Source organism: Chelonia mydas, chromosome 2, assembly GCF_015237465.2.
Source record: "Chelonia mydas isolate rCheMyd1 chromosome 2, rCheMyd1.pri.v2, whole genome shotgun sequence".
Taxonomy (NCBI): domain Eukaryota; kingdom Metazoa; phylum Chordata; order Testudines; family Cheloniidae; genus Chelonia; species Chelonia mydas.
Window position 1 is genome coordinate 233,298,569 of NC_057850.1, and position 15,581 is coordinate 233,314,149.

A 15,581-nucleotide genomic window follows, 5' to 3' on the forward strand; every position below is an offset into this window, starting at 1 on the left:
TGATTGGATTGTGGACCTAGTCTTGGTCCCTCTGGAAGTGATGTAGGGGATGGGACTGTTTCCGTTGACTGTGAACCGCTCTCCGCTGGTGCACTATGTTGGGTTCAGGGTCTGGCTGAGCCTCTTGTGCCAGTGCATGTTCAGTGGGGTCCTCTGGTGTTGGGGTTGCAAGCACTGGACTCAGTGCTGGCAATGGGTCTGGTGCCGGTTGTTCCACCGGTTCTGGTTCTGGGACTGGCTCTGTCTGGGTCTCTGGGTCTGGATCCGCTACTGCTGTTGCAGACGTTGGCATGGGGTCCAGTTCCATTTCCTCTGACGGCTCCTGGTAGAAGTCTCTTTAACAGAGCTAGGTGTGACAGCTTGCTTAGCCTGGCTGCGGGTGACCATTCCCACCCTCTTGGCCCGCTTCACATGATTGGCCAAGTCTTCCCCCAACAGCATGGGGATGGGATAATCATCATAGACTGCAAAAGTCCACATTCCTGACCAGCTCTTGTATTGGACCGGCAACTTGGCTGTAGGCAAGTCAAAAGAGTTTGACTTGAAGGGTTGAATAGTCACTTGTACCTCTGGGTCAATTAAATTGGGGTCCACTAAGGAAGTGTGGATAGCCGACACTTGTACTCTGGTGTCCCTCCGCGTGGTGACCTTCTTATGCCCACACTCACAGTTTCCCTCCGCTCCGAGGGTATCTGGGAGGCATCTGGGCCTGAGGACCTCTGGTGTGATTCCAGTGCAATGAACTAGTAATCTGTTGGGGTTCTTGGGGCAGTTGGCCTTTACATGCCCCGGCTCTTTACATTTAAAACATCGCCCAGCTGACTGGTCACTGGGGCGGTGTGGGTTGCTGGAGAACGGTGTGCTGGGACGATAAGGTGTCTGGAGTGTTCCTTGGGGTGTAGTTGGGGCCTTGGGCTGCCCCCAGTAGTATGGTGTGGTCTGAGGGTGTCCCTTCTGGTATCTGCTCAAACTGCGACCAGGGTTGTTCCTCTCTCCTCCCTCCTCCCGTTTTGTTCCAGTTTGCCTCGCCTCTCTGGTGGTCTGGGACTGCTCATATTGATCAGCATAAGAAGCAAGACTTCCTTCCTCCTTTTCTTATCCCATAAACACTGTTTTATATCATCCTTGGACATATTCAGGAATTGTTCCTGAGTCATCAAATCACACGCTCCTTCAAAGCTAGTTACACCCCTTCCTTTGACCCATTTATCTAACAGATCCTTCGTCTGGTTTACATAAGCAACATTACTTAGTCCAGGCCCTCTCTTATGGGCTCTAAATTTTACTCTGTAAGTTTCAGGTGTAACTTGACATTGCTCTAAAACCAAATCCTGGAATTTATTATAGTCAGAAGCCTCCTCAATAGACATCTTATTGAATATGTCCAGAGCTCTTCCAGTCAATTCTGCGACCAATGTGGTCATCTTGTGAGCTTCAGGAATTTGATGGAGTGTGCACAGTCTCTCAAAGGTGAGAAAATATTCAGCAATATCACTGGATTCATCATACTGTGGACATAGTCTCCCCCATTTGTGGATTGTTGGGGAAGGATTGTTAGGGTCATTCAGTATATTCTGCTGAGACTTTGCCTTCTCTATCTCCAGTGCATGCTTCCTCTCTTTTTCCCTCTCCTCCATTTCTTTTTCCTTTGCCTCCATTTCTTTTTCTTTTGCCTCCATAGCTCTCTTGTGGGCAGCCTCCTGGGCTTTCTCTGCCTCCATAGCTCTCTGGGGGGCAGCCTCCTGGACTTTCTCTGCCTCTTTCACTGCCTCCTTATCGAGTGGTTTTAATTCGACCAGTCTCCGGTGTTCCTTTTCTTTCTCTTGTGCTTCCAGTCTGGCTATCTTCAGTTTCTGTTGGGCATTGCTTTTTGTCATCTTAGCCTCTCTGTTTTTAACCTAGCTATGCCCAAGAGGTGCCAGCGAGGTTACCTTAGCTTCTTAACCCTTTACAGGTGAAAGGATTTTGCTTCTGGCCAGCAGGGATTTTATAGCACTCTATACAGAAAGGTGGTTACCCTTCCATTTATATTTATGACAGTCATAAAGATGAGAAGAGGTTTCATACTCTAGATGTTAGAATAGCTTTTTATGTAGAACAGACTAAACCTTTTAGGTCTTCATCACAACTGTTCATTATATTTGCAGGCAGAATGAAGGGCTGGCTCATATCCACTCAAAGAATCTTGTGTTGGATATCCAGTTGTATTTGATTATGTTACCAATTGGCTAACGTGAAGCCTCTGGATAGAACATTTGGTCATTTGACTGGATCCCAAGCAACCTCTGTGGCCTTTCTGGCTCACATTCCCATATTTGACATTCGCCAAGTGACAATCTGGTCATCATATCATATGTTTGCCTCTTACTACATTATCTCTCAACTGTCTAGAGATGATGCTAAATTTGGACAAGTAGTCCTCTAACCCTGGTCAAATAGACTCTGAGCCTACCTCCATTTTGGACTACTTGTGAGTCACCTACAGTGGACTGGACATATGCAATCACTCAAAGAAGAAAAAATGGTTATTAAACTTCCTGTAACTGGTGTCCTTTGAGATGTGTTGCACATGTCTGTTCCATGACTTACCCTCCCTCCCTTCTCTAGCTGAATCTTTCTGGTAGGAAGCAACTGAAAGTGGTTCAGGGATGGCTCTTTATGCTTGCATGCAGTGTGTGAGGCAGCAGAGGGTGCTCATGCTGCCCTGATTGGTACTGCTAAGGGAAAAACTCTCTAAGGGCTGTGCACTGGAGCAAACATACACATATAATGGAATGGACATGTGCAACACATTGTGAAGAACAAAAGTTACAGAAAGATTAGTAACTATTTTTTTTCTCAGGGAGATATGCAGAACATGTACCTTGTCAGTCTCCCTGCTCACCCCCTCTCCGGGTTCCTCCCTTCTTTCTCTCAGGGGTTTAGCCCAGGAATTGGTGAAGGATATTGCTCAGCATCAGCTTTTAAAGGGGCAGCAAAAGTCTTAAAACTTCTCATGAGAGAGTCTCTCCTCTAGATCCTTTAAAGAGAAGGAGACATCTCTAAAGTTGGGAGATACCTAATGCTCTCAGCTAAGCTTCCCAGAACTAAGCACAAATGAGGTCTAACTTCACAGGTGCTTATGTTTTTAGAAAATGAAAAACCAGTCTCTCACTTCCTGCAAAGTTGAAGAAGAGTTGTGTAATGATCAGTGCAGTGAGCACCTCCACCAGTAGGTGGTGCTATATCTTTATCTTAGTATTACATTCTTACATTTTGATACTATCATAGAATATCAGGGTTGGAAGGGACCTCAGGAGGTCATCTAGTCCAACCCCCTGCTCAAAGCAGGATCAATCCCCAATTTTTGCCATAGCTCCTAAATGGTCCCCTCAAGGATTGAACTCACAACCCTGGGTTTAGCAGGCCAATGCTCAAACCACATTATGTTGTTGTCTTGGTTGGGAGGGGCTAGGAGGAAGTTAAATCCTATCTGTGTGTGCTGCAGTTGTTACTTAGTGTTCAAATAAATCCTTCATTTTCATTAAACGAGAATTGTGTAATTCTTCCTCGTCTAGTTTATGAAGGTGTAATTAATGTGGAATAAGATTATCTCCACCCTAAGGACTAGATGGGTTATTCTGCCTAAGGTTTAGACTGCTGCAGCCTCCTTAGTAAAGTGCATACTCCTACTAGCTGAAGTAGTATTCCTGTCAAACCCAGACAGGAGAATAACATCAGTTTGATTAAACTTGGATAGAACAGTCTCAGCACTGAGAGTACTGGCTGCAGTATGGGATATAATTATTAGCATGCAAAACAAAACAATTCCTACATAAAATCTGCTTGAACTAGATTTTCCTAGCAGTTTTTTTGGGACTGATGCTTCACCTGACTGATTTGGTGTACAGTCAAAACTTTCAAAGATGTGTCTAGAGGGCAACTATGGCTACACTTGAAGAAATTAGAATTGCAGGCTAACCTTCCAAATATCTGATAACCTTCCAAATATTTTTTTGCTAAGCTTTTTGGGCAGCATAGAGACAAATCAGGAATTGAGGCTTTAGGTCAGGGAATATCTCTCTCCCTCCCAGGCCCATCCTTACCCATATGCAAACTATGCATCTGCGCAGGGCACCAGGAAATTTGGGGCACCAAATCGCGCCAAATTTGGGGCACCCAAATGCTGCTCCAGCAGCCAGCCCAATCCCCCAGCCAGCTGAGCTGGCCAGGAAAGCTGCCCCCGCCCCTGCTCTGCCCCTGCCCCGCCGCTGCCCCACCTCTTCCCACCTCTGCTCCACCCCATCCCCGCCCTCACTCCACCCCTTCCCCTGAGCTACGTCCTGGGGGACTGCACTCACCGAGCGGCAGATAGTGGAACGACCCGGCTCCAGCCACTCTGCACTGCCAGTGAGTGGTGGGGGGCGGTTCCCCCATACCGCACAAGTCTGGGAGCCAGGGGAGCAGAGCAGAGCAGTTTGGGGCTGGATCACTCCACTTCCCACTGCCCCATGAGTGCAGGGTTGGGCCCGCTCTGCAATCACTGGGCAGCAGGAAGTGGAGTGACCTGATTCCAAACCACTCCACTCTGCCAGCTGATGCTGGGGGTGGTGGTTTTACCCCTGCCCCCCAAACCCCAAGCTTGCTACTGCCCCCCACAGTTCCTGGATGCAGCCCCGTGGAGTCCTGAAACTAAACAGTTTCAAAAGCTTCTCTTGATTTCGGATTTCACAAGTCTGGGGAGATCCCCATGGTCTCTGACAGGCACTTCAGGCTGCGCCATCATCTGGGAGTGAACGACCTCAGAAAATGGGGTCTTGAAAGAATCAGGGATGGATATTCAATAGAATTCACTCATTGTCCCAGGGACAAATTTAGCCTTTCCCAAAGTGAATTAAAATAAATCAACACTATCAACAAGATCTTCATAACATCAGACGATGAAAGGTGAAATAGTCCATCTCTTACACATTGGAATGATCAAACCAGTTCCTTGATAGATAAATATTTTGGAAAAGGGACAAGATTCTTTGTGGTGAAAAGAGAAATAATCACATGAAACCCATTTTAGATCTTAAGTCTCTGAACAAGTCCATAAGGAGATCAATATTTGAGGTGGAAATACTGAAATCTATCATTACAATATTATCTTCCCAAAACTTCTGCTGGAGATCTGTGGAAAATATGATCAGGGACTGTCATCCAGAGATAATTCAGCTTCTGCTACAGAAATATTTTCAATACAGAGTATTCCCACTTGGAATTGTAACTTCAAAGTGAGTATTCACAAATGACATATCAGTCCTTTCTTCAGGTAAACAGGATACCCATCTGCCCTTGCCTGGCAACCTTCTCACCTTCTAACACAACTCAGCAGCCATTGTTAAAGGACTTCAGAATTATAGCTTCAATGAAACAAGTGGAAGTGTCAATTACAGCCCTCACGTAACTCTGGTATCTAAGTTATCATCCAAGACCATCTTTATTTCAGAAGAGTGACAGAAGAAGATAGTGTTTGGTTTGCCCAAAATTAAGTAATCAGTACAGATACCAGACTCTATATAGGGGGAACATATCTGGACTCAGGGAGGAGGGGCATGCAGCCCAAGGAAGAGACATGGTGTGTAGCCTGTCTCCTGCTATGGATCAACAAATTCACTTCTCCAATTCCAGCAGATGATTCTTCAGAAACATGTTGTGAATATAACAATTAAGAAGGTAGATAACTTTCAGCATTGCTTAGAGAAATAGCTTTGTTCATATCCTGGGCAGAAACTCTTGTCTGTTCTTCAGGATTCTACACTAAGAAGGAAAATCAGGGTCAGCTGGCTCAGCAGGACACACTTGGAACTGAGGGAATCCAGTCTAGAGAGGTTAGTCTTTCAGCGCATCACAGGCCAGGATGGAAGCCTATTGATTAACTTATTTGCATCCAAATCCATCTGGAAAACCAAGAAGTATTATGGGAGGAAAAGGCACTTGAAAGCAGAGACTTTGGTCCCTTTATCAAAAAAATGTGCTAAAAGGTCTCCTTTTTTTGACTTTGGCCCCCTAGCCACTGAGACTAAAGATGGTAAAGAAGATTTTAAAAACAGGCCAGAGTGATTATACTAACCTTATCATTAGCCCTTGGGTCTTGGTTCTCAGACCAGATTTAAACTGGAACATCCTCTCAAACTCTAAACACACATACAAACGCAAAACATAATGCAACAGCTACCTATCCTGAACCATAATCCAGTACTATGTATCCCATCAGTGGCAAAGCTGAAAGGAGGATCAGTCACTTGTTCTAAAAGGGTGATAAACCACCATCTAACTTCTTGAAGAAAATTCAAAAATGATGTCTATGTATTCATTAAAAAAACCCTTGCCTTTTTAAAATTTAACTTCGCTCTTTATTGTTTTTATATTTTTTATTTTTAAATTGCTTAAAACTTTTGCCCTTTATATTTTTGCTTTTTTTAATGTTTTTTCACTCTGACTCCCTTTGTGCTTGAGATGATCCCCTGATAATAATATTTTCTAAAAGATAGCTACTGAGCATGTGCTTTAATCATTTCTCAGTGTTAAATGTTTTGGTGTTTGTAACTGCAGTTGCTTAAATATCTATAAATATTTTCTTTCCATTGGGCAACCCATAGGCAGCAAAATGGCACATTTAGAGAAAAAAAGACTCCTGCCAGAAAGACAACCATTAAGTAGTAAGGGTGCACAGCTAGAACACACTCTTTCAGCACTCCTGCCTCAAGACCAAAACACTAGTAAGTAAAGAGTTTATAATTTGTTAAGTTTATTTAGATGACTTTCTGTTTTCACTTCTTTTGGTCACATCATAGAAAATGAAGAAACACTGTAGCTGTGTGACCATATGGTGTTTGGCAGGTTTCTCTCTTTGGGAGAGAAAGGGGGACCAGGTGCTGGACTAAGAGAAAGTGGGAGGTAATAGGTTCCTAAAGTAGCTACTATTTAAACATAACTTAAAGGCTTTCTATCCTTTCATTGAATGTTGACTTGTTCCAAAATATTTCTCTCCAGATAGATAATAGATGCAGTAAGGAATGGGATGGGTAAGGATGGATTGGATGGGTAAGGAATGGTATCTCTAGCCTCTGTTTGTCAGAGGGTGGAGATGGATGGCAGGAGAGCCATCACTGATCATTACCTGTTAGGTTCACTCCCTCTGGGGCACCTGGCATTGGCCACTGTTGGTAGACAGAATACTGGATGGACCTTTGGTCTGACCCAATATGGCCATTCGTATGTTCTTATGTAGTGTGTTACTTCTGAAAATGCTATTTTTTTAAAAAAGGAAATTTTAGTCTTGCAGTTACATAGTAGCAACATTTTTTAAAAAATTTAAAAGGGTATGGATGCCTCAAAAATACAGAGACAAGGTGGATGAGGTAATATCTTTTATTGGACCAACTTCAGTTGGTGAAAAAGAGAAGCTTTCAAACTTACACAGAGCTCTTCTTCAGGTCTGGGAAAGGTGCTCAGAGTGTCACACCTTCAACAATGAAAGCCTATAGACAACTATATACACAAGAAACCCTCCAATCACCACAGTTACCTTCACAGATCCAGTAACCATCCCAAACACACAAAGAAATCTGCTATTTACAGCCAGCCACTCTGAGATCACAGAATATGCTCCCAGGAGAAAATCTGAGATACACCCCTTAATACACTTAAATCAGCCTTCACCAAACAAGGTCACTCTACCAGAGAAGTAGATTGCATTATGGAACGGGCCACCAAATACCCTGAGATAAACATGTTTCAATATAGAAAAAAATTCTCCAACTGCACACCCCTAGTTGTCACCTACCACCCCACACTGGAATCCATATGTGGTATCATTAAACAACTACAACCCACACTTAATGAGGATCCCATCCTGAAATAAATCTTTCCCAAACTCCCTTTTCTGGCCTTCAAACCCCAAAACCTTTCCAAGCTCATTATCAGAAACAAGCTCCCCACAAGCCCGCCAACTCAAAGTGGCACTAGACTTTGCCATAACAACAGATGCAAAACCTCCAGACATATCTCACTGCTATAGTGATCAATACCCATCCCCAACACATCTTTCATGATCCTTGGGTCCAACACATGCCTATCACAACATGTTATGTACCTCATCCAGTGTACCAAATGCCCAAGTAACAACTGTGTGGGTGAAAGGAGACCATCACTATGCTCTCGAATGAACTCACAAAGAAAAATGATAAAAGACAAACCCGATTACCTATGGGTGAACACTTTTCACAAAATGATCACTCCATATCTGACCTCTCAGTCCTCATCCTCTAAGGAAATCTGAACAACACCTTCAAAGGTTAAATTCATAACTTTTCATAACATAACTTTTCATTCATAACTGGGACTTAAATTCATAACTTTGTTAGACACTAAAAGTCAAGGAATCAATAAAGACACTGATTTGTGGCTCATTACATATAATATAAGAACATTAGAATGGCCATACTGGAATTTCCAGGATCACCTTTGGAGCCTTCTTTAAAAACCAGCATTACATTAGTTATCCTCTAGTCATCTGGTACAGAGGCTGATTTAAGTGATAGGTTACATACCACAGTGAGTGAGTGAATACCATCTGCTCCTGGTGACTTATTACTGTTTAATTTATCAATTTGTTTCAAAACCTCCTCTATTGACACCTCAGTCTGGGATAGTTCCTCAGATTTGTCACCTAAAAAATGGCTTGAGTGTGGGAGTCTCCCTCACATCCTCTGCAATGAAGACTGATACAAAGAATTAATTTAGCTTCTCCACAACAGCCTTGTTTTCCATTAGTGCCCCTTTAGTACCTTGATTGTTCAAGGACCCCACTGATTGTTTGGCAGGCTTAGAATCATAGAATACCAGAGTTGGAAGGGATCTCAGGAGGTCATCTAATCCAACCCCCTGCTCAGAGCAGGACCAATCCCCAATTTTTGCCCCAGATCCCAAATGGCCCCCTCAAGGATTGAACTCACAACCCTGGGTTTAGCAGTCCAATGTTCAACCCACTGAGCTATCCTTCCCCCCCCCCTTGCCCACTTCATCTTGAATAGTCTCTTACGACATGTTAACTTCTTATTAGATCTTTCAAACTATTAAAAAAATTAATCGTGATTAATCACAAGATAAAAAATAATCCTGATTAATTGCAGTTTTAATCACACTCTTAAACAATAATAGAATATAATTTATTTAAACATTTTTGGATGGTTCCTACATTTTCAAATATATTGATTTCAATTACAACACAGAATACAAAGTGTATAGTACTCACTTTATATTATTTTTTATTACAAATATTTGTACTGTAAAAAAGATCAACAAATGAAATAGTGTTTTTCAGTTCACCTCAAACTAGGGTGACCAGATGAAATGGACAAAATATCAGGACACATGGGGGAAGCAAAAAAAACAAAACAAAAAAAGCCGGAGCGGCCAAAGCCGCAATATCAGGACAAATGGTGTCCCGACCGTGCATCGGTCGGGACGCGGGACAAAGAACTAAAAATTGGGACAGTCCCGATTTTATCGGGACATCTGGTCACCCTACCTCATACAAGTACTGTAGTACAATCTTTTTATTGTGAAACTGCAACTTACAAAGGTAGGTTTTTTTGGTTACCTAACTGTACTCAAAAACAAAACAAATGTAAAACTTTAGCGCCTACAAGTCCAACCAGTCCTTCTTGTTTAACTAATCATTAAGACAAACAACTTTGTTTACATTTATGGGAGATAATGCTGCCTGCTTCTTATTTACAATGTCACCTGAAAGTGACAACAGGCATTCACATGGCACTGTTGTAGTCGGATTTGCAAGGTATTTACATGCCAGATATGCTAAACATTTGTATTCCCCTTTATGCCTTGACCACCATTCTAGAGGATGTTTCCATGCTGATGACAGGTTCTGCTTGATAATGATCCAAAGCAGTGCAGACTGACGCACATTTATTTTCATCGTCTGAGTCAGATGCCACCAATGGAAGGTTGATTTTCTTTTTTGGTGGTTTGGGTTCTGTAGTTTCTGCATCGCAGTGTTGCTCTTTTAAGATTTCTGCCAGCATGTTTCACAATTTGTCCCTTTCAGATTTTGGAATGTACTTCAAATTCTTAAACCTTAGGTTGAATGCTGTAGCTGGCTGTAGAAATCTCACATTGGTAGTGTGACAAAGTTCCTCCTCTGCCTTGGTGGATTTGCTCACCTCAGAGATTCACGGCAGCCCTCAGTTTGGCCACTTTTGCTAGTGGCTCAAACCTGCCGTTCACTTAGCTAACCTCATCACTGTCCAGCATGGGGGAAAGGAAGGAGAACAATCCCCGCAGTCTCTGCTGATCCACCTAGTGGGTTGGGGGACAGGCCAGGGACCTTCCCCTCTGGTGGGACCCACAGTCCAAGTCAACTCCTCTTATATCTATTGAGGGGAGGGGGAGGGGGGGAACCCGGGCCCACCTTCTACTCTGGGTTCCAGCCCAGGGCCCTGTGGATCATAGCTGTCCACTGTGTTTCTTGTAACAGCTGTGTGACAGCTACAACTCCCTGGGCTACTTCCCCATGGCCTCCTCCCAACACCTTCTTTATCCTCACCACAGGACCTTCCTCTTGATGCCAAATAGCATTTGTACTCCTCAGAGATAGTCGAACAGCACTCCCTGGTGGACGTCTGGTGCGACCACCACCCAGATGACATTTCAACGTTCACCTTTGTCTGGGTGGAGGCCCATCGTTCACACCACTCCCGGTTGGACCGCATTTATTTATCACGTTTCCATCTTTCACGAGCCCACTCCTCCAGCATCCGGCCAGCCCCATTTTCTGACCATCATTTAGCCACCGTGACGGCCTCCCTCTGCGCGGAGAGGCCAGGGGCGGCCCACTGGCATTTCAACAACAGCTTGTTGGAGGATGTGGGCTTTGTGACGTCCTTCCAGGAGTTCTGGCTGGCCTGGCGAGGGCAGCAGCGTGCCTTTCCCTCGGCGCGGTGGTGGTGGGACCTGGTGAAGGTGCGCACCTGGCTCTTCTGCCGTGACTACACCCGGGGCGCCAGCCGACGGAGGGATACGGCAATAGGGCAGTTGGAAAGGGAGGTCTTAGAGGTGGAGAGGCATCTGGCTGCCAGCCCCGAGGATCCGCCCCTCTGCGGAGTGTGCCGGGAAAAGCGGGAGCAGCTCCGGGCCCTCGAGAACCATCAGGCCCAGGGGCCTTTGTTCGATCCCGCATCCGCCTCCTTCGGGAGATGGATCATGGCTCCCGCTTCTATGCCCTGGAGAAAAAGAGGGGGACCAAGAAACACGTCACCTGCCTTCTGGCAGAGGACGGCATTCGCCTCATGGATCCGGTAGAGATGTGTGGAGGGCAAGAGCCTTCTACGCAAGCCTTTTCTCCCCAGATCTGACCGATCTTAATGCTTGCAGAGTGCTCCTGAAGGAGCTCCCTACGGTCAGCACGGGCAACCGAGACCGGCTAGAGCTGCCTCTCACTCTGGCCAAGTTCTCGGAAGCCCTCCGCCGCATGCCCATCAGTAAATCTCCGGGCATGGATGGGCTGACCAAGGAGTTCTACCACGTGTTCTGGGACGTCCTCGGCCCAGACTAGTCACTGTCAGGGCCGAGTCCTTGCAGAGCGGGGTCCTCCCTCTTTCGTGCATGCGAGCAGTGCTCGCCTTATTGCTGAAGAAGGGGGACCTCCGCGATTTACGAAATTGGTGTCCCATCTCGCTCCTCAGCATGGACTACAAAGTTGTAGTGAAAGCCATCTCGCTGTGGCTAGGGTCCATGCTGGCAGACGTGGGCCACCCAGACCAGACCTACACCGTCCCGGGCTGTACCATCTTTGACAACCTGTATCTGGTCCAGGACCTCTTGGAGCTAGGGTATAGGGATGGTCTGTCGTTTGCCCTCCTGTCCCTGGATCAGGAGAAGGCATTCGCCAGAGTGGACCACGGGTATCTCCTGAGCACTCTGTGAGCGTTTGGCTTCAGACCCCAGTTTGTGGGTTTTCTCCAGGTGCTGTACGCCTCCGCAGAGTGTCTGGTCAGGCTCAACTGGACTCTGACCGAGCCAGTCAGCCAGTCAGCTTAGGCTTGGGGGTAGGGCTCCTTCAGCAGATCCCAATAGGATCACTTTCCTGTAGCCATCTGGCCCGACCCTGTCACAGTATCTTTTTTGTGTTTTGTCAAATCTGCAGTGAAAGTGTTCTTAAATTGAACAACATATGCTGGGTCATCATCCAAGACTGACATAACACAAAATATATGATAGAATTTGGGTAAAACCACAGAGCAGGAGACATACAATTCTCCCCCAAGGAGTTCAGTTACAAATTTAATTAACGCAGTATTGTTTTAATGAGCGTCATCAGCATGGAAGCATCTCCTCTGGAATGGTGGCCAAAGCAAAGAAATGTTTAGGATCTCTGGAACATAAATACCTTGCAATGCTGGCTACAACAGTGCCATGTGAATGCCTGTTCTCACGTTCAGGGGAGATTATATATAAGAAGCGGGCAGAATTATCTCCTGTAAATGTAAACAAATCTGTTTGTTTTAGCAATTGGCTGAACAAGAAGTAGGACTGGCTGGACTTGTAGGATCTAAAGTTTTATATTGTTTTGTTTTTGAGTGCAGTTATGTAACAGAAAAACCCTACCTTTGTAAATTGCACTTTCAAGATAAAAAGATTGCACTACAGTACTTGTATGAGGTGAATTGAAAAACACTATTTCTTTTGTTGATCTTTTTTACAGTGCAAATATTTTTATTAAAAATAATAATATAAAGTAAACACTATACAATTTCTATTCTGTGTTGTAATTGAAATCAATATATTTGAAAATGTAGAAAAACATCCAAAAATACTTAATAGAATGCTAATTTAAATTTATATTGTTTAACAGTGCAATTAAAATTGTGATTATATGAGATTAATTTTTTTAAATTGAGTTAATTTGTTTTGAGTTAATCGCTTGAGTTAACTGAAATTAATTGACAGCCCTACTCCTTGTGCAAAGCATTCTGTTTTACCTTTTATTGAGCTGTGACACTGAATATCTTTCTCCGACCTGAAGAAGAGCTCTGTGTAACCTGGAAAGTTTGTCTCTTTCATCAACAGAAGTTGGTCCAGTAAAAGATATTACTTCACTCACCTTGTCTCTCTAATATCCTGGGATAAACATAGCAAAAACAATACTTCAGATTTATATCGTTCATATATTGGGCTCTCAGATAGAGTTTAAAATTTATCACTTCATTAGTCAAGTTTAAAATCATCTTATCTTTGCAGAAAATGAAATGGAACAGATAGCATTAAGAAAACGTCTCCTGCTTGCAAATCTGCCTTCAGCTTTTCCCTGTATGTCCCCACTGCCAAATCTACCACCACTCCAATTAAGCTTAAATAACCTCACTGGTAAGTAGAGGGTTACTAGAATAAGGCTTTATTCAGATAATGTTGTATAAGATGGTAATTTTTGGAGAAATACAATGGTGGGCTATTTTGGGGGGTCTTACTCACCTATACTCACATGTACAAAGACAGTACATAAAAACACACATGTACAATCTATTATAAGAAATAAAAGGGCATTACAAACACTAGCCTAAAGACCAATCAGGCTCTTTTGATCATATTTCAGGCAAGTGTTAACAGTTACTCCTTTTTTAACTCAAGTGGCTAGCCACTGTTTGGGGACTTGAGGGTTGTTCTAGCTGGGAGTAGAAATTGTTGATGGACTCTGGTAATTTCTTTGATGCAGTCTTGTTTGTTGATAAGGAATGTTCAAAGTCCTGCTTCTCTGATCACAGGAGGAACCAAAAACAGGAGAATGCTTCCTTGCTTTCAGCACCAAACTCTTTCAGCCAGCTTGTTCTGGCTGTGTGTGTTAAACTTTCCATCTGCTTATCTCTCTCTTTCCTTTCCTTTTCCTGGGTGTTTCAGTGTGCATGCAGTTCCATCAGTCAAAGTCTTAATGTCTGCATTTGAAATCCCTTGCCACATGTTTCAACTTCTACTCAGTTTTCTATAGGCCTATGTTTTGGGGTACTACTGCTGTTGTTTCAGCCACCTGATTACAATGTCTTCTTTACATCTTCTCTGAATGGAAGATAGTGGCATGCCTGACCCATAACAATGCTGTAGCTAGTGTATCTGCTCTGCTTTCTTGAATTCTTAAGGTAAAGTTCTAGTTCAAATTATGATGTAACTAGTGTTGTCTGATTTAGGGTGTTAATAATATTAATTTGGATAGTATGGGTTTTAGGCTCGCCAATCTGTTTGATCAGAAGATAAAAGTTCTTATCCCGAATCAGGCTCCACAGAATTTACAAAGGACTCTCGGGGGTATGACAGGTATCACACTGAGATAGATATAGCCTTAAAGACTTTTTATTAAAATCAATGAAATAGTAATTAAATGGTAAAATAATCAGAGTTACAAAGTTACAATTGCATTACTGCTATTCAAAAGATACATATGGTAATATAGTATTATATGCTACAAAGCTTTGGTTAATATACTCACACCCTTCCTTGATAACCTGGTGGTAAGAGACACAGGACCAGCCTCGCGGTTCAGGTTTCTCAATTCTTGAGTGAGAGATGCAGTGCTTAAAGAAGCTAATGCTAAGAGCTATCAAAGCTAACGTAGGGTTTACTTGACTAACTTAAACTTAAAATCAAAACCTAATGAACAAAATTAAGAACAAAAGCTTAGGGAAACCAAGCTTAGCCTAGTCCCCTTGGAACTTAGTTTGAAAGAAAATGAGTATGGCCTCCTAATAGTTAGAAGTGTCATAGATAGATAGCACAGATAGAAGAGGAATAGAGTAGAAAATAGAGAGAGAGTACAGAGTGAAGAAGAATATTCTAGTGAGGTGGGTCACCTCTTTCATAGGGCACAAGTGCCGGAAATCCTTCCTTCTATGCCCAAATTTCATTCCTCACCCACAAAATTTTAGGATATAGTTACTCCATAGGCTAGTATGTTTGTGTATATTGATGACAAGTTCTTTCCTTGTGATGTACCTGTTAAGTCTGTGGATACCAACTTGGAAACCCCCTTATTGTCTATCTGTCTAGATAAAAGGTCTTAGATATATGTGTGGGTGCTTATCTAGGTAAAAGTCTTAATATAGATATGCTAACTTTTCCTTAGCTTAACATACAGGATATGGCCTGTAGGTCCCTTTTCATTACTGCCAAACTTACTTTAATATAAATCTATAAACCTATTACAATAAACCAAATACTTAAACTATAAGAAAAGATATATAGATAGATAGATAGATCTAGATATATGCAAGCAAGCAGGTTAATCCTTTAGGCTACACTAGTGATCAAATATGAACTGGAATTTGTTAATTCCAGTGTTCTGGCCAAATTCCATCTCCAGGAATTTCATTCTGTTTAAATTTTCTATTAAGCCTCAGTTTGACACATTATTTTTCACCATATGCCTGAAAATGTAGTGTAACGTTGCTGTGTGCTGTGAAAAAGCTATTTTTTTCACTCCACAGATAGCTGCCTTTCAGTACTTAAAAGTTCTATGTAAATGCTAGGTGGAATTAGATGGCATCAAT

General features: G+C 43.1%; 1 protein-coding gene across 1 annotated transcript in view; it reads left to right on the forward strand.

Moving 5' to 3' along the window:
* The window catches only part of CCDC7 (coiled-coil domain containing 7), a 340,456-nt gene that overhangs the window by 287,735 nt on the left and 37,140 nt on the right, over positions 1–15,581 (forward strand). The window contains 2 exon segments of the mRNA XM_043538840.1: positions 6,624–6,743; positions 13,288–13,413. Coding sequence (XP_043394775.1) covers positions 6,624–6,743; positions 13,288–13,413 — 246 coding nt within the window.